This window comes from Mustelus asterias, chromosome 10 (assembly GCF_964213995.1).
Source record: "Mustelus asterias chromosome 10, sMusAst1.hap1.1, whole genome shotgun sequence".
Taxonomy (NCBI): domain Eukaryota; kingdom Metazoa; phylum Chordata; class Chondrichthyes; order Carcharhiniformes; family Triakidae; genus Mustelus; species Mustelus asterias.
Window position 1 is genome coordinate 114,462,808 of NC_135810.1, and position 27,308 is coordinate 114,490,115.

Genomic DNA, 27,308 nt, shown 5'->3' on the forward strand with positions numbered 1-27,308 from the left:
AATTTGGCATGTCAATGTGGTGTCAATCAAACCCACTTGATTGACACCACATCCACAAACATCCACTCACTCCACCACCAATGCTCAGTAGCAGCAGTATGTACTCCCTACAAGATGCACTGCAGCAATTCACCAAAGATCCTTAAACCCACGACCACTTCCATCTAGAAGGACAAGGGCAGCAGATAAATGGGAACATCACCACCTGCAAGTTCCCCTCCTAGACACTCACTATCCTAACTTGGAAATATATCGGCATTCCTTTGCAGTCGCTGGGTCAAAATCTTGGAATTCCCTCAACCCACAGCACATGGACTGCAGCATTTCAAGGAGGCTGCTCACCACCACCTTCTCTTGGGCAACAAGGGATGGGCAATAAATGCTGGCCAACCAACGATACCCATGTCCCACGAATGAATAAAAAATAACTCTCCTCACTGAACTTTCTGGAGTTTGGGGACTTCAATGTCATTACACCATTCACCAGCTTTCAACTCTCGGTTTGAAATGTTAGTTAGGTTTCAAGGCCGCTATTTTGGAAGGTTTGCCATTTGGATTACTTCTCTCTTCCCCCATCCCATTTTGTTTTACAAAAACTCTTGATATTTTTGCACCCGGTCCTGACCAACAATAACATCTTTGCATTCATGTAGCACCTTTACCATAGAAAAAACATCCCAAAGCACTTAAATCCCCCCGGGGGATGTACTGCACAATTGGGCAGATATTACATGGTCTGTGGAACAAGGGAAGTCAATGAATCTGTGGTGAACCACTGTTACTACACGTATGTGCCTGGACACACCCATGCTGCACCTGGCCCGAGACTCCTCCCTTTCCATCTGAGACCCCTCCCTTTCCACCCAGAGTGGAGTATAAAGGTGATGGTCCCTCCTCCTTGCCTCAGTTAAGACCAGGTCAGCTACAAGGGTGTGCTCCTGTTCTCTGTGAATAAAAGCCTATTAGATTTCCCTCACTCTCAGAAGTCTTCGCGTCGTAATTGATAGTGCATCAGAATCTAATGGATTTTTCTTTTCAGGTTAGTACATAGAAGGAAATGGCAGTGACTTCCAAACACTAATCCCATTCAGGTGGCTCTGACAACATTGTAAAGCCACAAGACCGCTCAGTATCACAGACTGCCTTAAATTTACAACCAGAAATCTGTTAGGAAGAAGGAATGAACATTGCGTGACCTCTGGGTGTCTCCAAAGTCAATGAAGTGCCTTTGAAGTGAAGTCATTGTTGTAATGTGGGAGAAATGGAAATCAATTGTGCGCTGTAAACTCCCACAAGCAACAATGTAGTAATGACCAGAGGATCTGTTTTAGTGATGCTAGCTGTGGAATAAATATTGCAAACAGCGGCAACTTCCCTGTTCTTCTCAGCAATAATTTGATTTGATTTGTTATTGTCACATGTATTAGTATACAGTGTAAAGTATTGTTTCCTGCATGCTATACAGACAAAGCATACCGTTCATAGAAAAGGAAAGGAGAGAGTGCAGAATGTCGTGTTACAGTCATAGTTAGGGTGTAGAGAAAGATCAACTTAATGCAAGGTAAGTCCATTCAAAAGTCTGATGGCAGCAGGACGAAGCTGTTCTTGAGTCGGTTGGTACGTGACCTCAGACTTTTGTCTCTTTTTCCCTGACGAAAGAAGGTAAAAGAGAGAATGTCCAGGGTGCTTGGGGTTCTTAATTATGCTGGCTGTTTTTCCAAGGCAGCGGGAAGTGTAGACAGAGTCAGTGGATGGGAGGTTGCTTTGACTAGGCTATATTCACAACCCTTTGTAGTTTCTTGTGGTCTCGGGCAGAGCAGGAGCCATACCAAGCTGTGATACAACCAGAAAGAATGCTTTCTATGGTGCATCTGTAAAAGTTGGTGAGAGTTGTAGCTGACATGCGAAATTTCCTTAGTCTTCTGGGAAAGTAGAGGCGTTGGCGGGCTTTCTTAACTATAGTGTCAGCATGGGGGGACCAGGACTGGTTGTTGGTGATGTGGACACCTTATGATCTCTTTTCTGATGCGTCATCAGAAATGCGGCACTTCTGCCAGCACGACTTCTGGGCTCAGAAAGGAGAATGTGATGACTGAGTCACAGCTAGAAAACCTCAAAAACTGGTAGTCAGAAGTGAAAACAGAAATTCATAGCAGGTGGAATTTTCCCTTATTTTTTCCAAAGTGTCAGGCGGTGACTGAAAACCGGCCTGTAGCTTTCCAGCTGCACAGCCCAGTTTTTAGTCCATATTTTCAGGTACTCAAGAGAAAAAAAATTAGTGGGTGGGGTTTTCACCATCAGTCTAGAGGAGGGGGCCTGATAGAGCCAGCAAGGCGCCTCCACAGAGACGTGGCCGCCATCTTTAAAAGGATGTCCATCAGCAATGAAGTGGAACTCGCTCCCCCCCCACTCCCCCCACCAACCATGGAGGCATTAGGGGCTTTCTCCCACTCCCACAATCATCTGGAGCTTTCTTCCCCCCCCGTCCCCACACACACTGCGGACGTTTTGCCGATGTTGACCCCTCGCTGCCCGCTCCCCCTGTGCCTGCAAATTTTCCACTCAATGCCTCAGCGCACTCCTCTTCCCCCCGCCACACATAAAAAGATCCCCCCACCTCACAGTGGGGCTTCCCAGAGACCCCTGCCCCAGCACTACCCCTCCCAAGGGACAGTGCAGGCATTCCCCTCTCCCCCTGGGGAGGGGGGGCTATGCTTACCTTTTCCGTACCTGGGGGGATCCTCTCGACTGATTCACATGCTCAAAAAGCTGTTGTCAACCTCACGGATGTGTTTGAATATTGAGTGAGGTGGGTGGGAGGAGGGAATCATGTGGCGGGGGGGCTGGGTATAGAATCATAGAATCCTACAGTGCAGAAAGAAGCCATTCGGCCTATCGGATCTGCACTGACCACAATCCCAACCAGCCCCATCCCCATAACCCAATGTATTTCCCCTAGCTAGTGCCCCTGACACTAAGGGGCAATTTAGCATGGCCAATCAACCTAATGATGTGGAGATGCCGGTGTTGGACTGGGGTAAACACAGTAAGGAGTCTAACAATACCAGGTTAAAGTCCAACAGGTTTATTTGGTAGCAAAAGCCACTAGCTTTTGGAGCCTTAAGCTCCTTCTTCAGGTGAGTGGGAGTTCTGTTCACAAACAGGGCATATAAAGACACAACTCAAAGGTACAGACAATGTGAGTGGAGAGAGCATTAGCACAGGTTAAAGAGATGTGTATTGTCTCCAGACAGGACAGCCAGTGAGACTTTGCAAGTCCAGGCAAGTTGTGGGAGCAATCAACCTAACCCACACATGCTTGGACCGTGGGAGGAAACTGGAGCACCCGGAGGAAACCCATGCAGACACGGTGAGAACATGCAGACTCCACACAGACAGTCACCCGAGGCTGGGAATTGAATCCGGGTCTCTGGCGCTGTGAGGCAGCAGTGCTAACCACTGTGCTGTGGGTATTAGATTGAAATGTATGTAAAACCATCAAAATGAAATTCTCGCCCTTTGTGGGTGTGAATCTTTTGACATGATTGATGAGGGCGTGGAAAATCAGGGGAATGCGTTCTCGCCAGCGAGAATTGGGTTTCCTGATTCTCGCTGTATTTTCCCTTCATGTCACTGTCCTCTCTGACGGTGAGCACAGGCTGAAAATTGCCCCGAGCTTGTTTATCCATATCTGAAAGAAAAGATTGTGATGAACCTTACAACCATGAACCCCTCCTGAAATGTTACACTAACTCTTTCGGAAGCTTCCTGACCTGTGATACTTTTCTGGTCCTCCTATTTGTTTGGTGCAACAGCTGATCACGCCCCTGCAATACTAATCTTTGCAATGATGTGGAGATGCCGGCGTTGGATTGGGGGGACACAGTAAGAAGTCTCACAACACCAGGTTAAATTCCAACAGGTTTATTTGGTAGCACAAGCTTTTGGAACACTGCTGTTTCATCAGGAGCACTCACCTGATGAAGGGACAGTGCTCCGATAGCTTGTGCTACCAAATAAACCTGTTAGACTTTAACCTGGTGTTGTGAGACTTCTCACTGAATCTTTGCAATAAGTTGCGGTGTCCTCTCTACATTCCATTAATGCAACAGTACATTATCTAAATGATGACCATTTATTTTCAGATAAGCATGCTTTATATCTATACCGTTTCGGAGAGATTAGGAGCAGCTGTGCATCTATCAGCAAGCGTCTGTTTCTAAAATCCTGGTTATCAATCTCATAAGTGCTTCCTTCCAAGGTCCAGGTTAGCTACAAATAAGCATCACTGGCTTATAACACCATGCATTCGAAACAAGTGCTTCTCATTCTCAGGGACAGCATAGTGGTTAGCACTGCTGCCTCACAGTGCCAGGGACCCGGGTTCAATTCCCGGCTTGGGTCACTGTCTGTGCAGAGTCTGCACGTTCTCCCCATGTCTGCGTGGGTTTCCTCCGGGTGCTCCGGTATCCTCCCACAGTCCAAAGATGTGCAGGTTAGGTGGATTGACCATGCTAAATTGCCCCTTAGTGTCAAGGAGGACTAGCTAGGGTTAATGCATGGGGTTACGGGTGGGATTGTTGTTGGCGCAGGTTCGATGGGCCAAATGGCCTCCTTCTCCACTGTAGGAATTCTATGATTCTGGATCACAACATCGACTACATCGAAACCTAAATCGCTTGGAGAACTGATGAGGTGTCGAATAATTATGTTATAGGGCCAGGGATTGGTTGCAGCACTGTAAGAGGCCATTCAGCCCATTGTGACTGTGCTAGCTCTCTGCAAGGGAAACTCTTCAAGTCCCATCTCCCCCGCCTTTCCCCTTCAAGCCCTGCACATTTTTTTCTCTTCAGATAATTATCGAATTTAATGATGAATGCCATGTGTGAACCTGCCTTCACCAGGCTCTCAGGCAGTGCATTCCAGATCCTCACTCCATACAGAAGCCTTCTCTCATCTTGCCATTGCTTCTTTCGCCAAACACTTGAAAGCACGGTCGTCTGGCTATCGATCCTTCCACCAATGGGGTCAGTTTCCCCCTTTCCACTTGTACAGACTACTCCTTATACACCTATGACAGTGTGGACAGTGTGGAGAACGCCTTGGTCATGGGCATTCAGCCTCTGATCTTTGGGTAAGCGTTCTCCAAGGCGGCCTTCACGACACACGACGGTGCAGAGTCGCTGAGTGGAAACTGATAGCCAAGTTCCGCACACATGAGGACGGCCTCAACCGGGATGTTGGATTTATGTCACACTATCAGTAACCCCCACAGCTTGCCTTCTGGACTTGCAGAATCTCACTGGCTATCCTGTCTGGAGACAATACACATCTCTCTTTAACCTGTGCTTAATGCTCCCTCCACTCACATTGTCTGTATCTTTAAGACCTGGTTGGCTGTAGAGACTCGCATTCTAATCAGTATTCTGTAACTTGATTTTGTGTCTCTGTGCCCTGTTTGAGAGCAGATTTCCACTCCATCTGACAAAGGAGCAGCGCTCCGAAAGCTAGTGGTATTTGCTACCAAATAAACCTGTTGGACTTTAACCTGGCGTTGTTAAAACTATTACTGTGTTTACCCCACACATTAACCATGGCTAATCCATCTAACCTACATATCATTGAACACTAAGGGGCAATTTGGCATGGCCAATCCACCTAACCCAGACATCTTTAAACCCGTAGGAAATCCACATAGACATGGGGAGAGTGTGCCAACTCACTCAAGGCCAGGTTTGAACCCAGACCCCTGGAGCTGAGGCAGCAGTGCTAACCATTGTGCCACCGTGCCACCCATTTACTCTGTTGTGATGGTATAGTCTGAAGTAGCATTAAAGAAGGAAGTTACCAAGCACTTTATCACATCCTTAACTCATCCCAAGCACTCAACAATCAATGGCAATCATTTCTGTTTCTAAGGAAACACAGCAAATGCCAGATAATCTGTTTTTTGTGGCGGTTGAGGCAAAAATGTTGCCCAGAATATCAGATGAATACTTAAAATAGTGCCATGGAGTCACTTGAGTAAGCAGACAGGTTTCAATTCAATGTCCCCCTTCAAACAATGCTGCACTCCCTCAATACACTCTCAATACTCCACTAACTGGAACTCTTTGCCGCAGAAGGCTGTGGAGGCCAGGTCATTGAGTGTCTTTAAGGCAGAGATAGATAGGTTCTTGATTAATAAGCAGATCAGGGGTTATGGGGAAAAGGCAGGAGAATGGGGATGAGAAAAATATCAGCCATGATTGAATGGCGGAGCAGACTCGATGGCCGATTGGCCTAATTCTGCTCCTATGTCTTATGGTCTAATGTCGCGGTGTGGATTTCTGCTCAAGAATTTGTGCTTCTGGTCTCAAAGGGTTTCAGATTTGCCTTTCTTTTTCTTGTACATTTTTAATATCCTATAAGAAGATGGGGAGGTGGTGGCCTCGTGGTGTTATCACTAGACTATTAATTCAGAAACTCAGCTAATGTTATGGGGACCCGAGTTCGAATCCCGCCACGACAAATAGTGGAATTTGAATTCAATAAAAGATATCTGGAATTAAGAATCTACTAATGAACTGATGACCATGAAACCGTTGTCGGAAAGACCCATCTGGTTCACTAATGTCCTTTGGGGAAGGAAATCTGCTGTCTTACCCGGTCTGGCCTACATGTGACTCCAGACCCACAGCAATGTGGTTGACTCTCAACTGCCCTCCAATGGCAACAAGGGATGGCCAGCCAGCGACGCCCATGTCCCACGAATGAATTGAAAAGAAAGAAAATGCTTGCAGTTATATAATGCCTTCCATATCAGAGTATTCCCAATGCACTTTACAAACACTGAGTACTTCCCAAGTGTAGTCACTGTCATAATAAAGGAAAGGCAACAGCTGAATTTGGGGACATCAAGGTCCCACAATAAAATGACGATCAGGCAATAATTCATTTCAGTGATGTTGACTGAGGGTTAAATATCTGCCAGGACATCCCTAATCTTCCTTGAAGTAGTGCTGCTCAATCTTATATACCCAACTGAGGAGGTAGAATAATTTGAGATATTATTAAACTAGAAAGTGTGCAGTTAAAAGATTTACTAGGATGCTACTGGGACTTGATGGTTAGAGTTATAAGGAGAGACTGGGACTTTTTTTCCCCTGGAGCATAGGAGACTTGGGGGTGATCTTACAGAGGTTTTTAAAATAATGATGGGCATAGATCAGCTAGACAGTCAACATCTTTTCCCAAAGGTAGGGGAGTCAAAAACTAGAGGCCCCATAAGTTTAAGATGAGAGGGGAGAGATACAAAAGGGTCCAGAGGAGCAATTTTTTCATACAGAGGGTGGTGAGTGTCTGGAATCAGCTGCCAGAGGTAGTAGTAGAGGCGGGTACAATTTTGTCATTTAAAAAGCATTTAGACAGTTACATGGGTAAGATCGGCAAAACAGATAGAGACAACAGCTCTAAAAAGATTGCAGTGGATAATTTAAGAAAATAAAAGCATTGTAGTCGATCTTTATATTAACATTAGTCACTGACTACTTCATGATGCAGCTGAGCACTTCACTCTAACTGTAACCATGTTGGCAATTTCCTCAGGGACCGCATCTATTCTCCTAAGAAAATAACTTCCATTTCTAAGTCCCGAAGCTGCTTTTAAACACGAGTTTAACACAAGAGCAAGATGTTACAATCAATCTAGATGTTTCCTATCAAGGGATGTACATTACCTTTCTCATTCCCAGTTTCCTTCACAATTTTGTTTACGGACAACTGCCCTTTGTTTTCATGATTGCCAGCTGAAAGAGAAAAGGAAACACAAACTGTTACTACGCCCGCCGTCCTCTCAAATACACAAGATGGTTGCCAGCCACTGGCAACTGTGCACTGCAGAGGAGAAAAAAAACTCAACTTGCAGTGATGACCACGCTCTCATTCATTGACTGCTTAGCTACCTGCAGATGCATATTTATTTTTAGTCATTTGTGGGACATGAGCGTCGCTGGCTGGGCAGCATTTATCTCTAGTTGCACGAGGGCGGTTGAGGGTCAACCACATTGCTGTGGCTCTGGAGTCACATGAAGGCCAGACCGGGTAAGGACAGCAGATTTCTTTCCCTCAAGGAGGTTAATAAAAAGGATACAAACATAAGCATGATCTGATATCTTCCTCAGAAAGGCTGTGATAACCATTGACTAGATAGAGTCATAGAGGTTTCCAGCATGGAAACAGGCCCTTCGGCCCAATTTGTCCATGCTGCCCTAAGCTAGTCCAAATTACCCGTGTTTGGCCCATGTCCCTCTATAGCCATCTTACCCATCTAACTGTCTAAATGCTTTTTAAAAAACAAAATTGTACCCGCCTCTACTAATACCTCTGGCGGCTTTATCCAGACACTCTCAGACTTGTGTGTGAAAAATTGCCCCTCTGGTCCCTTTTGTATCTCTCCCCTCTCACCTTAAACCTATGCCCTCTAGTTTTAGATTCCCCTACCTTTGGGAAAAGATGTTGACTATCTAGCTGATCTGTGCCCCTCATTATTTTATAGACCTCTATAAGCTCACCCCTAAGTTTCCTATGCTCCAGGGGAAAAATGTCCCAGTCTCTCCTTACAACTCAAACCATCAAGTCCCAGTAACATCCTAGTAAATCTTTTCTGCACTCTTTCTAGTTTAGTAATATCTTTCTATAACAGGGATACATCAGAGGGAGCAATGGAACACCTGAGTTAAACCTCAGGAGTCATTAAGACCTCTGAAATCACCGGCAACTCATTTGCAAATGTCTTATGAAGGTCTTTACTAGTGCTTCACCAGTTCATTTCTGAATGTTTAACAGTTGTATTTTGTTTTAAAACAAAACAATTCATTGTAATTTTATTATAACATGAATCAGGAACTGATTCATCAGGGCAACTTGTGGTAACTAATTTGTTCGAATAACCCATTGTTCCAACTAACAAAAGTCAAGGTTGACTGTTCATCTTGGTTAGAATAAGCATTTAGAGCTTCAAGTTTTTAGGTGGTGTCCAGATCACCAACAACCTGTCCTGGTCTCTCCACGCCGACACTATAGTTAAGGAAATCCACCAACGCCTCTATTTTCTCAGAAGACTAAGAAAGTTTGGCATATCAGCTACAACTCTCACCAACTTTTACAGATGCACCATAGAAACCATTGTTTCTGGTTGTATCATAGCTCGGTATGGCTCCTGCTCTGCCCAAGACCGCAAGGAACTACAAAAGGTCGTGAATATAGCCCAATCCATCAAGCAAACCAGCGTCCTATCTATTGACTCTGTCTACACTTCCCGCCGCCTCAGCAAAGCAGCCAGCATAATTGAGGACCCCACGCACTCCGGACATTCTCTCTTCCACCTTCTTCCGCTGGGAAAAAGATACAAAAGTCTGAGGTCACGTACCAACCGACTCAAGAACAGCTTCTTCCCTGCTGCTGCTCTTTTGAATGGACCAACCTTGCATTAAGCTGATCTTTCTCTACACCCTAGCTATGACTGTAACATTACATTCTGTACTCTCTCCTTTCCTTCTCTATGAATGGTATGCCTTGTCTGTATAGCGCGCAAGAAACAATACTTTTCACTGTATACTAATACATGTGACAATAATAAATCAAATCAGATCGAAAAGTTTTTCTCACAGGAAAATTAGAGAACCAATTTAGCTATATGACTTCATAGTAGGATACAAAAATATGAGATGAAGCATTAGATTGGACCATGCTAAATTTCACATGAAACATGGAGAAAATATGCCTTAGCCACTTTGATTTGGAATAGCGATTTTGACGTCACTGCTGCAAAATTGATGAATGTGGCAGGATCCAAAGATTAGAAGAGTAATCAGAGGGAGATGTACTGGTAGCTGTGGTCACAACATTAGCTAACTGAGCACTGACAGAAAGAAAAACAAACTGATATTCAGAGAGCACCTTTCACAACCCCAGGATGCCTCAACTGGAATTTATGGCCTTCAGACATTTCCAATTTACTCTAATGTGCACTTTGATAAATTCTCTGAACTAAATGGTAGTAATGTCATCTCTGCATCAGAACGTTGTCAGTTGAAGTTTCATCCCCAGTGACTTGAGCACACAATCCAGGTTTCATAGAATCATAGAATTGTACAGTGCAGAAAGGGCCCTTCGGCCCATCGAGTCTGCACGAACACGGCTCTTTGCAAATGAGTTGCCCGTGATTTCAGAGGTCTTAATGACTCCTGAGGTTTAACTCAGGTATTCCATTGCTCCCTCTGATGTATCCCTATTATAGAAAAGATATTATTAAATTAGAAAGAGTGCAGAAAAGATTTACTAGGATGTTACCGGGACTTGATGGTTTGACTTATAAGAGACTGGATAGACTGGGACTTTTTTCCCTGGAGCAGAGGAGACTTAGGGATGAACTTACAGAGTTCTATAAAATAATGCCAATTTTTTTTAATTTTCTGAGAAAGTAGAGGCGTTGGTGGGTTTCCTTAACTATAGTGTCGGCGTGGAGAGACCAGGACAGGTTGTTGGTGATCTGGACACCACCTCAAAACCTGAAGCTCTAAATGCTTATTCTAACCAAGGTGAACAGTCAACCTTGACTTTTGTTAGTTGGAACAATGGGTTATTCGAACAAATTAGTTGCCACAAGCTGCCCTGATGAATCAGTTCCTGCTTCATGTTACAATAGAAACACCTAAAAGCTCACCTAATCCCATCTACTAGCACTTGGCCCATAGCCCTGGATGTTATGACGTACCAAGTGCTCTTCCAGGTACTTTTTAAGGATGTGAGGCAACCCGCCTCTACCACCCTCTCACCAGTGCATTCCAGGCCGTCACCACTCTCTGGGTAAAAATGTTTTTCCTTACATCCCCCCTAAACCTCCTGCCCCTCACCTTGAACCTATGTCCCCGTGTGACTGACCCTTCAACTAAGGGAACAGCTGCTCCTTATCCACTCTGTTCACAATCTTGTACACTTCAATCAGTAAGAGTTTTAACAACACCAGGTTAAAGTCCAACAGGTTTATTTGGTAGCAAACACCGTTAGCTTTCAGAGCACGGCTCCTTCGTCAGATGGAGTGGAAATGGTCCATTTCCACTCCATCTGACGAAGGAGCAGCGCTCCGAAAGCTAACGGTGTTTGCTACCAAATAAACCTGTTGGACTTTAACCTGGTGTTGTTAAAACTCTTACTGTGTTCACCCCAGTCCAACGCCGGCATCTCCACATCAACACTTCAATCAGGTTAGCCCTCAGTCTTCTCTGCTCCAATGAAAACAACCCAAACTGACTCAACTAGTTTAAATTTCGCTGCACTACAAGTGTGGGACTGCTGCACTGTAAGAGGTGCTACCTTTCAGATGAGACATCAAACCTAGACTGTGTTTTGCCCACTCAAGTGGACATAAAATATTCCATGTCACCATTAATAAAGCAGAAGACCTCTCCCAGTGATTTGGCCAAAATTTACCTGCCAACCAACATCACTAAAGAAGAAGAGATTATCTGAACAATGTCATTCCATTACTTAAGATGGGGTAGGAGAGGTAAACCTTGGAAATTACAGGTTTATTATCATAACATCAGATGTGAGAAAACTATCTGAATCCGGATAAAGGACAGACCATTTGGACAAATATGTGCTGGGCAGAGCCACCGTAGATTTGCAAAGGATAAGTTCTGTCCATGAACTCTCGCTGAATACGTTTAGCAGCCAACCAACATGGGAGATAAGGGAGTGCCTTATGGATGTTATTTCCATTGATTTTCAGAGGACATTAGGCAAAGTTTCACATTCAAGACTTATAACAAAAATAAGAGCACATGGAATTGGAGATAGCTTCTCGGTTTAGATAGGGATTTGGTTAGGAGGCGGAAGATAGAAAGTAAGGATAATGAGTATGAACTCTAATCAGCTGGATGTGACTGGAGCTATTTTCCAAGAATCTGCACGGAGGCCTCAGCTTTCATTATGGAATGATTTTGATGAAGGAATAGGGAACCGTGTATCTAAGTTTGTTGACGACACTAAGTTAGGTGGCAGAGCAAATTGTGCAGAGGGAGCAGAAAGTTGCAAAGAAACATTGATAGATTAAGTCAGTGAGCAAGCAAAACTCTGACAGATGGAATTAAGTGTGGGGAAAGTGAGCCTAAGCAAGAATATTTTTGGAATGGCAGCACTCTGAATGACCAGAGAGATTTAGGGTCCAAGTAGAGATATCCCTAAAAGCTAGTCAACAGACACAAAAAGTAATTAAAAAGGCTGACAGAACATTATAGAATCATAGCATTTTACAGTGCAGTAGGAGGCCATTCAGCCATTGTGTCTGCACTGGCTCCTGAAAGAACTACCCAGCTAGTCCCTTTCTCCAGCCCTATCTCCATAGCCCTCTAAATTCATCACTTTCAAATATCTATCCAGCTCTCTTCTGAAACCTCCTGTGGAATCTGCCTCCATCACTCTCCCAGGCCGCACATTCCAGATCCCAACAACTCTCTTGCTGGCCATCTTGAAATTGTGACCCCCACACTCTGACATACCAACGAGTGAATATCCTTCTTTACCCTGTCAAAATTGTTCATAATTTTGAACACCACAATAAGGACACCTCTTAATCTTCTCTGCTGCAAGGATAGTGGGCCCAATTTCTCTAATCTTTCCTGGTACCTAAAATTCCTCATTCCTGGTATCATTCTAGTAAATCTCCTTTGCACTCTCCAGGGCTTTGAAGTCCTTCCTTAAATAAGGTGCCCAGAACTGAACACAATGCTCCAAATGTGGTCTGACCAATGATTTGTAGAGCTGTCGCATCACCTCCTTGCTTTTATACTCTGCCTCTCTTTATAAACTCAAGGATCCCATAAACCTTCTTAACAACTGTTTCAAATTGTCTCGTCACCTTCAGAGAATTATCCACTTCAACCCAGAGGTCCCTCTGCTTCTCTACTCCCCTCAAAGTTGGACCATTGAGCCTGTATTGTCTCCCCATGTTTCTTTTACCAAAATGAATGGTGTCCAGTATCTCAAGAGGACTGGAATCCAAAGGAGTTGAAGTTATGCTTGGGCAGGACACTGCTATTCAAAATTAGTAAAAGTAGTACCTATCAGATGACAGGATATTTGATTTGATTCAATTTATTGTCACATGTATTGAGGGATACAGTGAAAAGTATTGTTTCTTGCGCTATACAGACAAAACATACCATTCATAGAGTACATAGGGGAGAAGGAAAGGAGAGAGTGCAGACTATAGTGTTGCAGTTACAGCTAGGGTGTAAGAGAAAGATCAGCTTAATATATAATAGGTCCATTTAAAAGTCTGATGGCAGCAGGGAAGAAGCTGTTGTTAAGTCGATAGTGTGAAGCGGTAGATTTAGTGTACGTGTATCGGGTTCCGTAAAAATGTGTGGAGGTTTAATAAAATTGAAATATCCTATTGCTTTCTGCAGTCTAAACTTCCCCACGTTGCAATATAATTTAATGCACTTCAATACCAATTTCGCTGTAACAAGGTCACTAGCTCTGAATAACTAAACTTGCTTGTAGATCCCCGCTAGCAGTCTGCTAAGTGACACTGTGATGGGTCTACCTGTCACAAACATCAGACACTCCTTGGGGACCTAAAGGAACTGCACTTTTGTCAAAATATTTATTTGCTTCCGATATCCACAGCTAAATGATAAAGTGAAATCAGGAGATGTGAAAACTTGAGCCTTGCAGTCCTAATATCCACACGATGACTCAGGGCACAGTTAAGAATAATGATCACGCTGCAATGCAGCTGAACAGACTTACTTCAATCCTCAGTAAATTATCTCCTAGAAAAAAGTTATTATTTTAAATTAAAAATTCATTTCGAAGGCCCATCACCAGTTTGACATCAGAACTAGGGATGCAGAATAAATGTCAATCTGACTTATTGGCGAAATTAAACCTGCGTGCCGGTTATTGAAAACATTTCCATGCTTCTACATCTTATATTTTTTTTACAAACCCATCACTAATCATAACCGCTTGATTTACCTTATCTGTTTTATGTGTTTTTTTCAACATTCCTGGAGTGTGGGCACTGCTGGCAAGGTCAGCTTTTCCTGCCCATTCCGAATTGCCCTTGAGAAGGTGAGCCACCATCTTGGACCATTGCAGTTCACACACCGTGCATGAACCCACACTGCTGTTAGCTCGGAGTTCCAGAATTCAACCTCGCGACAATGAAGGAACAATGATTATAGTTCCAAGTCAGGGTGATTTGGATGTGAACTTGGAATTGGTAATGCTCCCAACCACCTGCCGCCATTATCCTTCTGGTAAGAAGTCTCACAACACCAGGTTAACGTCCAACAGGTTTATTTGGAATCACAAGCTTTCGGAGCGCTGCTCCTTCATCAGGTGAATGGAGAGGTAAGTTCACAAATGCGGCATTTATAGGTAAAGACACAATGTGAAGAATGCAAGTCTCTACAGGTAATCAAGTAAAGACTCGCATCCCAACCATTCTTCACATTCCAATCTGTAATCATCTTACAATTGTGTCTTTGTCTATATATGCCGCTTTTGTGAACCTACCTCTCCGCTCACCTGATGAAGGAGCAGCGCTCCCAAAGCTCGTGATTCCAAATAAATCTGTTGAACTTTAACCCAGTGTTGTGAGACTTTTTACTGTGCCCACCCCAGTCCAACGCCAGCATCTCCACATCATGATTGTCCTTCTAGGTGGTAGAGGTTGCAGTTTTGGAAAGTGCTGTCAAAGAAGCCATGGTAAGTAAATGCATTGCAGCACTGGTCATAGAGTCACAGAGGTTTACAGCATGGAAACAGGCCCTTCAGCCCAACTAGTCCATGCCACCCTTCTTTTTTTAAACCCCTAAGCTAGTCTCAATTGCCCGCATTTGGCCCATATCCCTCTATACCCATCTTACCTATGTAACTGTCTAAACGCTTTTTAAAAGACAAAATTGTACCCGCCTCTACTACTACCTCTGGCAGCTTGTTCCAGACACTCACCACCCTCCATGTGAAAAAATTGCCCCTCTGGACCCTTTGTACCTTTCCCCTCTCACCTTAAACCTATGCCCTCTAGTTTTAGACTCCCCTACCTTTGGGAAAAGATAGAACATAGAACAGTACAGCACAGAACAGGCCCTTCGGCCCACGATGTTGTGCCGATCTTTATCTGAAAACAAGATCAAGCTATCCCACTCCCTATCAGCCTGGTGTGCTCCATGTGCCTATCCAATAACCGCTTAAATGTTCCTAAAGTGTCTGACTCCACTATCACTGCAGGAAGTCCATTCCACACCCCAACCACTCTCTGCGTAAAGAATCTACCTCTGATATCCTTCCTATATCTCCCACCACGAACCCTATAGTTATGCCCCCTTGTAATAGCTCCATCCACCCGAGGAAATAGTCTTTGAACGTTCACTCTATCTATCCTCTTCATCATTTTATAAACCTCTATTAAGTCTCCCCTCAGCCTCCTCCGCTCCAGAGAGAACAGCCCTAGCTCCCTCAACCTTTCCTCATAAGACCTACCCTCCAAACCAGGCAGCATCCTGGTAAATCTCCTCTGCACTCTTTCCAGCGCTTCCACATCCTTCTTATAGTGAGGTGACCAGAACTGCACACAATATTCCAAATGTGATCTCACCAAGGATATTGACTAGCTGATCTATGCCCCGCATTATTTTATAGACCTCTATAAGATCACCCCAAAGTCTCCAACGCTCCAGAGGAAAAAGTCCCAGTCTATCCAGCCTCTTCTTACAACTCAAACCATCAAGTCCCGGTAGCACCCTAATAAATCTTATCTGCACTCTTTCTAGCTTAATAATATCCTTTCTATAATAGGGTGACCAGAACTGTACACAGTATTCCAAGTGTGGCCTTACCAATGTCTTGTACAACTTCAACAAGACATCCCAACTCCTGAATTCAATGTTCTGACCACCACTGGTGGAGAGACTTGAAGATGCTGCATGGAGTCAAACAGACTGCTTTGTCCAGGATGGTGTTCAACGTATTTGCTGGTGTTGAAGCTGCATTCATCCAGGCAAGTGAATAACACACCATCACCCTATTGACTAGTGCCTTACAGATATTGGAAAATCTTTTAGGACTCAGGGTGTGAGTCATTCCACCCACAGAATTCCCTGCCACAGACCTGCTCTTGGAACCATAATATGTACATGGCTGGACCAATTAAGCTTCTCTTCAAAGGAGGCCTCCCCAGGGTAATGACAGTGGGGGATTTATTTATTTTATACTTACAGGGGCCACTGACAAGCCCAGAATTTGTTGCCATTCCCTCACTGCCTTTGAATTAAGTGGCTTGCTGGGCCATTTCAGTGAACAGTTAAGAAATAGTCAAGCACATTGCTTTGGATCTGGAGTCAACTGTGGGCCAGACCAGGTAAGGACAGTAGATTTCCTTTGGGGCATCAGTGAACCAAATGGGTCTTTATCACAATCAGTGATGGTTTAATGGTTACCATTACCGAGACTTGTTTTCAATTTATTGATTGAATTTCAATTCCACCAGCTGCCATGGTGGGATTTGAACCCATGTCCCCAGAGCATTACCCTGGGCCTCTGGATTATTAGTCCAGTGAATTTACCACTACACCACCATCTCCCCAGAAGAGATGGTGATAATACCATGGAAAGTCAAGGAAAGCAGGTTAGACATTCCCTTATTGGAGATGATTATTACCTGGCACTTGTATGGTATGAATGTCGTCAATTATCAGCCCAAGCTGGAATGTTGTCCATGTCTTTCTACATGTGGGCATGGACAACTTCAGGATTTGAGGGGTTATAAATGGGACTGAGCACTGTGCTAACACCATGGAACAGTCTGATTTCTAACCTCAAAATGGAGGGAAGGTCTTTAATGAAGGCATTGAAGCTGGTTGGCCTCGGGAACTATATTGAGAAATTCCTGCAGCAACGTCTTGGTGCTGAGGTGACAACAACCACAATCTTCTTCATTTGTGCTAGACCAAAAGACCATACAACATAGGACCGGAAGTAGGCCATTCAGCCCATCGGGTTGCTACTCCATTCAATGTGATCATGACTGATCTGATGATAACCCTCAACTCCACTTTGCTGTCTTATCCCCATAACCCTTGATTCCCTTAATGATTAAAAATCTGTCCACCTCAGCCTGGAACATAACTAACAACCCAGCCTCTACAGCCCTCTGCGGTGAAGAATTCCACAGATTCACTGCCCTCTGAGAGAAGAAATTCCCCTTAATCTCTGCCTTAAATGGGTGACCCCTTACTCAGAGATGCCCTCTGTCTATACTCTCCCGCAAGGAGAAACAACCTCTCACAATCTACCCTGTCATGCCCCCTGGGAGTCTTATATGTCTCAATCAGGTCGCCTCTCAATTTCTAAACTCCAATGAGTACAGAGTCAACCTACTCAACCTTTCCTTATAAGAAAATCCCTCTACACCTGGGATCAACCAAATGAACTTTCTCTGGACTGCCTCCAATGCCAGTATATCTTTCCTTAGATAAGGGGACCAAAACTGTTCAGTCTTCCAGGTGTGGTTCAAGTAGTGCTTTGTATGGTTTCAGCAAGACTTCCCTATTTTAATGCACAATTCCCTTTGAAATAAGGCCAACATTGCATTTGCCTTTCCTATTACCTGCTGAACTTGCACGCTAGCTTCTTGAGCAGGATTTTCTGGCTGTGCACACCCCAAGACAGGAAATTCTCGCCCAAGCTCAATGGGCCTTTAAATGGTCCACCAAATTTACCTGTCCCAATTGCAGCAGGGAGGACGGGACATTTCTGGCCCTTGTGATTTATGCACAAGGACCCCCTAATCCCTCTGAGCTGCAGTTATCTGCAGTCTTTCACCATTTAAATAATATTCAGCTCCTTTATTCTTCCTACCAAAATGCATAACTTCACATTTTCCGAAATGATATTCTACCTGCCAACTCACCTATCTGTTTATATCCCTCTGTAGACTCTGTGGGCCCGATTTTACCACTGCGTTGCGCCCGTTTTCGGGTGCGAAAACTTGGTAAAGTCGGGCGTGAGGCGGGTAGTGTGATCCATGCCCATTCCCCCTTTACCAAGGCCCGAAAATGGCCACGATCGGGACCGTGCCCGATGCATTTAAATTGACTTAATGGACTGCACGCCCAACCTTACCGGCACTTCCCCTTTACCACCGCGTTCGCCCATCCAGAATCGGTACGAAACAGACATGCTCCATATAAGTCCGATTCGGGTGCTCCAGTTAATGAGGAGGTAAGTGCTGGGCATCTGACAGCTCTCTGCTTGAGATCGGTGGGGGCGGGGGGGGGGGGGGGGGGGGGGTCCAGCTGCCACTCTGCCTGAGATCAGTGGAGGGGAAGGGGGGGTGGTCTGTTGCCATTCTGTCTGAGATCAGTGGGGGGGAAAGGGGAAGGGGGTGGTCTGTTGCCACTGTGCCTGAGATCGGTGTGGGGGAGGGGGGGGGGGGTAGAGGGCCCATGATCGGTCTGGGTGGTGGGGGCTTGGGGGAATAACGGGGTCAGTAATGTTGTGGGGTTGGGGCAATATCTGTGGGGGCCAGGGGGAGGCATTATCCGGCCCGGGAGCGATGTGGCAGGGAAGCGGCATTCTATCATTTTCTGTCTACGCACGCGCAGTGGGAGGCACCAATCAGAGCTGCGTTTCGGGAATGTTAAGCCCCACCCACAGGCTTCTACAGGCGATTCGGACTCGCTGATATTTTTGCAGGCAGAGAACGTATGGAGGCGCCTGAGAACAGGTCTAAAAGTCGGATCTGAAACACTCCCAGTTTCAAGTCCACCCAGCACTTAGAATCAAAATGGTAAAATAGGGCCCTACGTGTCATCCTCACCACTTGCATTTTCAACTGTTTTTGTGTCATCCGCAAACTTGGCATTAATACATTCACCTCCCTCATCTAAGTCATCAATGAATGTGACCCCAACACTGATCCGAGGCACTCCACTAGCTACAGGCTGCCATCCTGAAAATGCCCCACTTATCCCAATTTGCTGTCTTCTATCAGTTAATTAGGTATGATTCCAACCAGTGCCATGTCTTCCTCCTGATCCCCATTGCTTTCGATTTCACTCGGGCTCCTTGATATCGCATTCAGTCAAATGCTTCCTTGATGTCAAGGACAGTTGTTCTCACCTCAGCTTCAGAATTCATTTATTTTGTCCATACTCTAGATCAAGGCTGGAATGAGATCCGGAGCCAATTGCTTCTGGTAGAACCCAAGTTGAGCACTGTGGCTGGAACTCTACCACCTCGCCCACACGGGCGAGGGGCCAAGAATGGAAATCTCTGTTGACCATGGGCGGGAATTTCCAATCTTGCCCGAGTGAGGCTGTAAAATCCCGCCCATGGACTGAATAAAAGCAAATTACTGCGGATGCTGGAATCTGAAACCAAAAGAGAAAATGCTGGAAAAACTCAGCAGGTCTGGCAGCATCTGCAAGGAGAGAAAAGAGCTGACGTTTCGAGTCCGGATGACCCTTTGTCAAAGTTGTCTCCCCGCCCATGGACTGTAGCTCTTAACTTTAGATTCACAATTTAGATAAACAATTCTGTAACAAGGAGGCGCTACTGATTATTCTTGATCCATGTGAAATGAAACACAGAACAGTCCTTCAAATCATAGTAGTGGATGAATGCTTATTATATCCTTCTCCGCTATTTAAACTGAGTCATTCATTTATTTAAGCTTATTATTGTTTCTGTTGAGTTCATGAAGTGAGAAATTTCAGATAAATATTCATCTACTCATATTCTTCAGAAGAATTTTAGGGCTACAGTTTTTTTAAAAACAACAAAAAATGCAATTGAATCGATCTGATTCATTCACTGCTATCTCCTCTATCCTCCCTCAAGATCTCATCCCTACCATTTAACTCCTTGTTGAACTTGGACAATGTCCACTTCTTTTCTTGAATGGAGCAGCCAAGCATTCACTAAGTCAAACAGTTAAAATCAAGGTGAGTGATTCTGTCCACCATTCAAATAGGTTCAGAAACCTTCGCTGCTTCCACTACAGCTCTGACGAAGGGTCATCCAGACTCTTTGGGCGGAATTTTACCAGCACCTCCACCCCGAAGTTTGTACGATCTCGCCCAAGGCCAACAGAGAATGCCGTTCTCCGAGCTTCGCCCGCCCCCGGAATCAGGGCGGGCATGCCGGTAAAATTCCGGCCATAGAATCACAGAATCCCTACAGTGCAGAAGGAGGCCATTCGGCCTATCGAGTCCGCACCGACAACAATCCCACCCAATCCCTATCCCCGTAACCCCATGTATTTATCCTGCTAGTCCCACTGGCACTAAGGGACAATATTAGCATGGCCAATCAACCTAACTCGCACATCTTTGTATTGTGGGAAGAAACCAGAGCACCTGGAGGAAATCCGCACAGACACGGGGAGGATGTGGGGAATGGAGAGAACATGCAAACACCACACAGACAGTTACCCAAGGCTTTGAAACGTTGCTTTGTTCTCTCTCCACGATGCTGTCAGACCTGCCGAGATTTTCCAGCACTTTCCGATTTTGTTTCTGCTTCCACTACAGTTTTGTACAATATTACGTTATTCCAGCCAACACATCCTATTACACAGCATAGAGGTGGAATTTATTGCAGGAGGTCATTCTGTGTCAAGTACTTTGTCTTGGTTTGTTTAGCTTATACCTTAATTCATTTTTAACTGCTCTCTCCTCACTAGAGGAGTTGAGTTCAGGATTTTTTCCAAATCCACATGCATTGACAATCACTCATTGGAATATTGTTTGGACATGTTATTTTTTGCTTAAAAAAACATAAAGCTATTAAGGCACTGGGGACAGTTTGGAGTAAAGTGACAAAAGTGATTCTGGGACCTAAAGCTCTCTGTTATAAAGAGGGATTTGCAACAATAAACTTGTTTTGATTGATGAAAAGCAGACTGAGGATCAAGATTCAAGTCTCCAAGTACTAAGTGTTATGAAGTTGCACATATAAGGTTAAAAATGTGGTGTTTGACAAATGTAAATATTGAAACGAAATGCTGAAACCAAAAGAGATCATATAGCTTTATTCTCTCTCCATGATGCTGTCAGACCTGCTGAGATTTTCCAGCACTTTCCGATTTTGTTTCTGCTTCCACTCTTTAAGAAGCATGCGTCTTTGTGCTTGGGATTTTAAACTGCAGAAAGCAGGCTGCAGAAGCCAACTTTGCAACATTGGGCCCGATTTTACCATTTGGAGTCGAAGGGCCGGATCCGGGCATAATGCAGATTCGAGCCCAGAATCCTCTTTCCAGCGCGCCCATACGCTTTTTGCCGGCTCCAGTCCAATCCACGCAGTGGGCGGGGCTTAGCGCTGCCGGAACAATCGGAGCTCTGAACTGCGCATGCGCAGTTCGAAAAAAAATCTGAAGCAGCGCGCCCGGGCGCGAAAGAAAAAGACAGCAGAGAGAGCAGAGAGAGGGGGGAAGATGGACTTGCAAACTGAAAATAATGTAGCATCTTCTTTGTGCTGCCTAATTATCTATGGGGAAGGTAATTAAACTACAGTGTCCTGGTGAGCAATTAGTGATCTGTATAATACATTTGTGATCTGTAACTGGATTGTTGATGTCCCTGTGGCCACGAGCCAGGTGCTCAAATGTTCAGAGTCATGTGGTGAACTTGGAAGAATTGTCCCCGTGGCGGAACTTGGTTGGAAATAAGATTCAAGGAGATTACTAAATCTGGGAAATCAACCATAGTGAAAAGAAGTTTGTATTGGCAACTCTTCTCTCACATTCCACGGCAGATGTGCCCCTACTTCTGAATGTGATTGGCATGGGCAACGTTGGGTGCAGCTAATCTGCCTCTGGAGCAGCCTTGGATTCTTTCTTTCATCTTCTTTTCATCTGGACATTGCACAGAATGAGAGGAATTCCCTTTGGAAGATAATGTCAAAATTATAATCGCAGGAACTAAAAACCTGACAGTTAAAAATTTGAGAAAATATTTCAAAATATGGATGGGGGGATATATATTTTGAAATATTTTCCCAAATTTGTGATGGTAGAAGTTCCAATTTCTGTCCATCACATTGCTGACCAGGAATCTCTCCCACTCTTACCACTTGCTAATGGGGCAAATTGGAAGGATTTACAAATTGATACTCAACCGGTTTGGCTGCGTGATGAACGCACCTTCCTTGATCAACAAGTCCTGGAGTGGGAATTGAACCCTGAGTTTTTGGCTCAGAGGCAGAGATGCTATCCACTGTGTCACAAGACCTCCAACAACTCTTAATAAAATATTGCAGCGAGCGTAGATTATAGAACAATAAATCTCATGTAAAGTAGCTGCTTTTTACAACATGTCCCCTAAAATAAATGTTTTTTGCTGTGAGTTAAAGCCTTAAATGTCATAAATGTGAATTTTTCATTTTGACAGTTAATAAGATTTTCATTGATATAACATCGCATCATGTTGAAATATTTCAAAGTACTTTTGATATGCAGTTAATGTCACTCTTAACATGCACGCCTCTCCATTATTTCAAACACTTCTTGAAAATTATTTATTTTACTAGGGCATCCAGTAACCTTCCAGCTGACCGGGTTCTGCTTTGCATGTTGTTCTCCTTCGCAGTGGCCACTGTTAAGCTCATAAAGCTTATTGAGACATTTTCTTCCACATGAATCTCCGACCGGGCGGCACGGTGGCACAGTGGTTAGCACTGCTGCCTCACAGCGCCAGGGACCCAGGTTCTATTCCCGGCTTGGGTCACTGTCTATATGGAATTTGCACATTCTCCTATGTATGTGTTGGTTTTCTCTGGGTGTTCTGGTTTCCTCCCACAGTCCAAAGATGCGCGGGTTAGGTTAATTGGCCATGCTAAATGGCCTGAGTGACAGGGGGACTAGCAGGGTAAAAACGTGGGGTTACGGGGTAAGGCCTGGACGAGATTGTGGTCAGTACAAAGCCAATGGGCTGAATGGCCTCGTTCTGCACTGTAGGAATTCTATGACCAACAATTTCCTGGGATTCAGCACTGACCGGAAGCTTAGCTGGGTCAGTTCCATAAATATTGTAGATATTATATCCAAGTACTGCAGATCAGAGGCTGCATACTCTACAGTTGTTAAATCATCTCCTCACTCCCTAAAAGACTTTCCACCATCAAAACAACACAAGTCAGGAGTGTGATGGAACATTCTCCTGGATGGGTACAGCTCAAACAGCACTCGCGAAGCTCTACAAGAACCAGGACAAAGCCTTCCAGTGTGAAAGATTATGTTCAGCAGTGTCATGGTTATCTTACTGGATTAGTTACCCAATCATCCAAAGAACATAAGAACATAAGAAATAGGAGCAGGAGTAGGCCATCTAGCCCCTCGAGCCTGCCCCGCCATTCAATAAGATCATGGCTGAAATGTGAGTTCAAATCCCACCAGTCTGGAAATTGGGATTTTACTTAATTTCTATTTTGTTTTCTTCTTATATATTTGAACGCAGGAAGGAATCACTCAAATATAGCAATTAAATATAGCCCCATACTATACTCCTTATATACCTATGACTGTTTGGCCAAATTTCCCTCCACCTCAATTTTCAGGTTTGTTGATGACACCACCGTAGTGAGTCGGATCTCAAACAATGACGAGACGGAGTACAGGAATGAGATAGAGAATCTGGTGAACTGGTGCAGCGACAATAATCTCTCCCTCAATGTCAACAAAATGAAAGAGATTGTCAGCGACCTCAGGAAGCGTAAAGGAGAACATGCCCCTGTCTACATCAACGGGGACAAAGTAGAAATGGTCAAGAGCTTCAAGTTTTTAGGTGTCCAGATCACCAACAACCTGTCCTAGTCCCTCCATGCCGATACGATAGATAAGAAAGCCCACCAATGCATCTACTTTCTCAGAAGACTAAGGAAATTTTGTATGCCCACTACAACTCTCACCAACTTCTCCAGATGCACCATATAAAACATTCTTTCTGGTTGTATATCACAGTTTGATATGGCTCCTGCTCTGTCCAAGACCGCAAGAAACTACAAAAGGTAATTAATGAAGCCCAGCCCATCACTCAAACCAGCCTCCCATCCAATGTCACTGTCTACACTTCCCACGCCTCGGAAAAGCAGCCAGCATAATTAAGGACCCCACACACCCTGGACATTCTCTCTTCCACCTTCTTCCTTCGGGAAAAAGATACAAAAGTCTGAGGACACATACCAACCAACTCAAGAACAGCTTCTTCCCTGCTGCCATCAGACTTTTGAATAGACCTACCTCACATTAAGTTGATCTTTCTCTACATCCTAACTACGACTGTAACACTACATACTGCACTCTCTCCTTTCCTTCTCTATGAATGGTATGCTTTGTCTGTATAGCACGCAAGAAACAATACTTTTCACTGTATACCAGTACGTGACAATAATAAATCAAATCAAATTAATTTGACCATTCGTGCATGCTTGGTTGAAGCACTTAAGAAAAAGGAATAGGCAATGTCAGAGTTCAGCAAGGAACTGAAGAACCTCAACACCAATCAGCCCGCACCCCATCCACCACCTTAATTATTCACTCCTTCTAGGGGGCCATAGTGGCACCATCTACAAGATCCACTGTGGTGATTCACCAAGGCTTCTTCGACAGCACATTCCAAAACCCACAAACCCCGCCACCCAGAAGAACAGGGCCGCAGATGCATGGGAATTCAACCACCTGTAAGTTCTCCTCCAAATCACACACCATCCTGGCTTGGAAACACGTCACTGTTCCTTCATCGTCACTGGGTCAAAATCCCAGATTGGTGTACCCACACCATAAAGCAGTTCAAGTAGGCGGTTCACTAGCGATGCTTACATTCCATGACCAAATAAAAAATTAAAATGAGTGCTACAGAACATAGACTGCCGAGTATGATGTAGGAATCCCTAATCATTTGGTTCCAGTTTCACATAATACCATGCAAGGGAATTACCTATTATCACATGCATGCCCAGTCTTGATAGATGTTTTGCAGTCTCATACCCGATCCCTTTGGCACCGCCAGTCACTATGGCAACCTTCCCATTTTGCGGTGGAAGAGCTGCAACAAAGAAAACAGAATTTTGGTGATGAGCTAACCCTGCTTATGTCAAAAGAAAAATCACAGGAACCTATTTATTGGCCATGCCACAGGACTGACAAGACAAGGAGAAGCACCAGTGATCCAGAGAATATGAGTTCAAATACTTTGCTTCATTTTGAGAAGTCAAATTCAGTTTTAAAGCAATCAGCATTGAACAAAAACGACAATGGTCCAATTGTCATCAAAATTTAACTGGTTTCATCAGGGGCAGTAGTTTTGGAATCACAAAACAGAAGGAAGTCCAGTGCAAGGGAAGATCAATTTACCTTTTCTTTTAAATCAATGTTTTTGCTCCGAACAACAAGCGTAACCTCTTTCTCCTTCCATATTATAGTGTCATTTGGTAGCATTCTTATCTCTGAATTGGAAGGTAATGGGTTCAGGTCTCAGTAGGCACTGACACAATGGGGTCAGAATGGTCTCCTTCTTTGCTGTATCATTCTATGGTCAATGAATGTCTTCATATGCCTTTCCGATCCCCACTGTTTTAAAGCAGGTCACGGGGCTGCACGGTGGCAAAATGGTTAACACTGCTGCCTCACAGCGCCAGGGACCTGGGTTCGATTCCCGGCTTGGGTCACTGTCTGTGCGGAATCTGCACATTCTCCCCCTGTCTGTGCTGGTTTCCTTCCGGTTGCTCCGGTTTCCTCTCAGAGCTCAAAGGTGTGTGGGTTAGGTGGATTGGCGATGCTAAATTGTCGCTTAGTGTCAGGGGTACTAGCTAGGGTAAATACATGGGCTTATGGGGATAAGGACTGGATGGGATTGTGGTTGGCTCGATGGGCCGAATGGCCTCCTTCCATGATTCTATGACAACTGTGCAAAGTTGCAGAGAAAATACATTCGGCTGATGCCAAATGCTGAAGAAAAGTGCCCCGTCATTCCTCCCTGCTGCAAAAAATGGAACGTTGTCAATGCACTCGACTGAAATTCAAAGCAACAATTCAAAGCTACGACTTCCAAAAACTTAATTCTTATGTCACATTTTAAAATGGGGGTTTATTCATATTTTTAAATGCTGGAACTGAGGGGTGATGCATCCACAAAGTCCCAATAAACTAATCATGGCGTAGCAGGCTTTAATCGATTCAATTTTTTGAGTTAATCCATTCTCTATGCTTTGTCAGTTCACATGGACCATTGCTTTAAATCCAGCTTCTATTTTTGCAATGTGTACAATTCATCACGCACACTAGGACAGAACGAATCTGAGCTGAATGCAATGGGACAAGCTCTCATCTCACGGAGCAAAATCAAAGCTTCGAACGCTATCTGAAATGAGAAAGTATAATTGAATGAGATCCTAATGGTACCTGTCAAAGAGCTAGCAAGAAGGCTGAATGTTTAAAGTGAAAGTCAAACAGTCTGGGTAACGCAAGCTTGTAGTGTGCGATCAAAGCAACCTCCATTGAGTATATCAATTGACCAATCGATCCCATGAACTCAGCTTCCGAAATCCCAAGAATATCCTTGCACTTTTCGAATACTTTTTCTCCCATACACTGCCCCCCTTCTCTCCTCTCTCCTGGCTTTTAAAAAAAAGTTTATTTATTAGTCACAAGTCAGGCTTACATTAACATTGCAATGAAGTTACTGTGAAATTCCCCTAGTTGCCACATTCCAGCGCCTGTTCGGGTCAATGCACCTAACCAGCACGTCTTTGAGACTGTGGGAGGAAACCGGAGCACCCGGAGGAAACACACGCAGACATGGGGAGAACGTGCAGACTCTGCACAGACAGTGATCCAAGCCGGGAATCGAACCCAGGTCTCTGGAGCTGTGAGGCAGCAGTGCTAACCACTGTGCCGCCTATGGCGTTAGTTGATATATGGTCCTATCTGTACCAGTAGTTGGCTTGTACCTTGATTAAGGAGCTTTTCCTGATTTAGAAAGCTGTGGGAGGGACTGTAGAGTTAAGAATAATCCTGCCCTCACCTGCGCTCCGGAAACCCTGTATTTTTCAGCAAACATTTCTATTCTCCGCCACACCCCCCACTGCTCGCTGGCTCATTAACTCCGAAGCTAATTGTAGCTTCTCCATTGGTGCAAGACCTGAGATTAGCTTCAAAAAGCAGAAACCCAAGGTCAAACTGGAGACCTTTGTGTCCAAAGGGAAGAAAGGCTTGCTTTTATATCGTGTCATTCCAAGGAAGTACTTTTGAAGTTGCT

At 44.5% G+C, this 27,308-nt stretch overlaps 1 protein-coding gene across 1 annotated transcript in view; it reads right to left on the minus strand.

The window, feature by feature from the left end:
* dhrsx (dehydrogenase/reductase (SDR family) X-linked) overlaps positions 1–27,308 on the minus strand; it is a 284,229-nt gene that overhangs the window by 169,666 nt on the left and 87,255 nt on the right. Inside the window, exons 2-3 of the mRNA XM_078222521.1 lie at positions 24,990–25,097; positions 7,719–7,787 (exon numbers count right to left, since the gene is read on the minus strand). Coding sequence (XP_078078647.1) covers positions 7,719–7,787; positions 24,990–25,097 — 177 coding nt within the window. The remainder of the gene's footprint in view (positions 1–7,718; positions 7,788–24,989; positions 25,098–27,308) is intronic.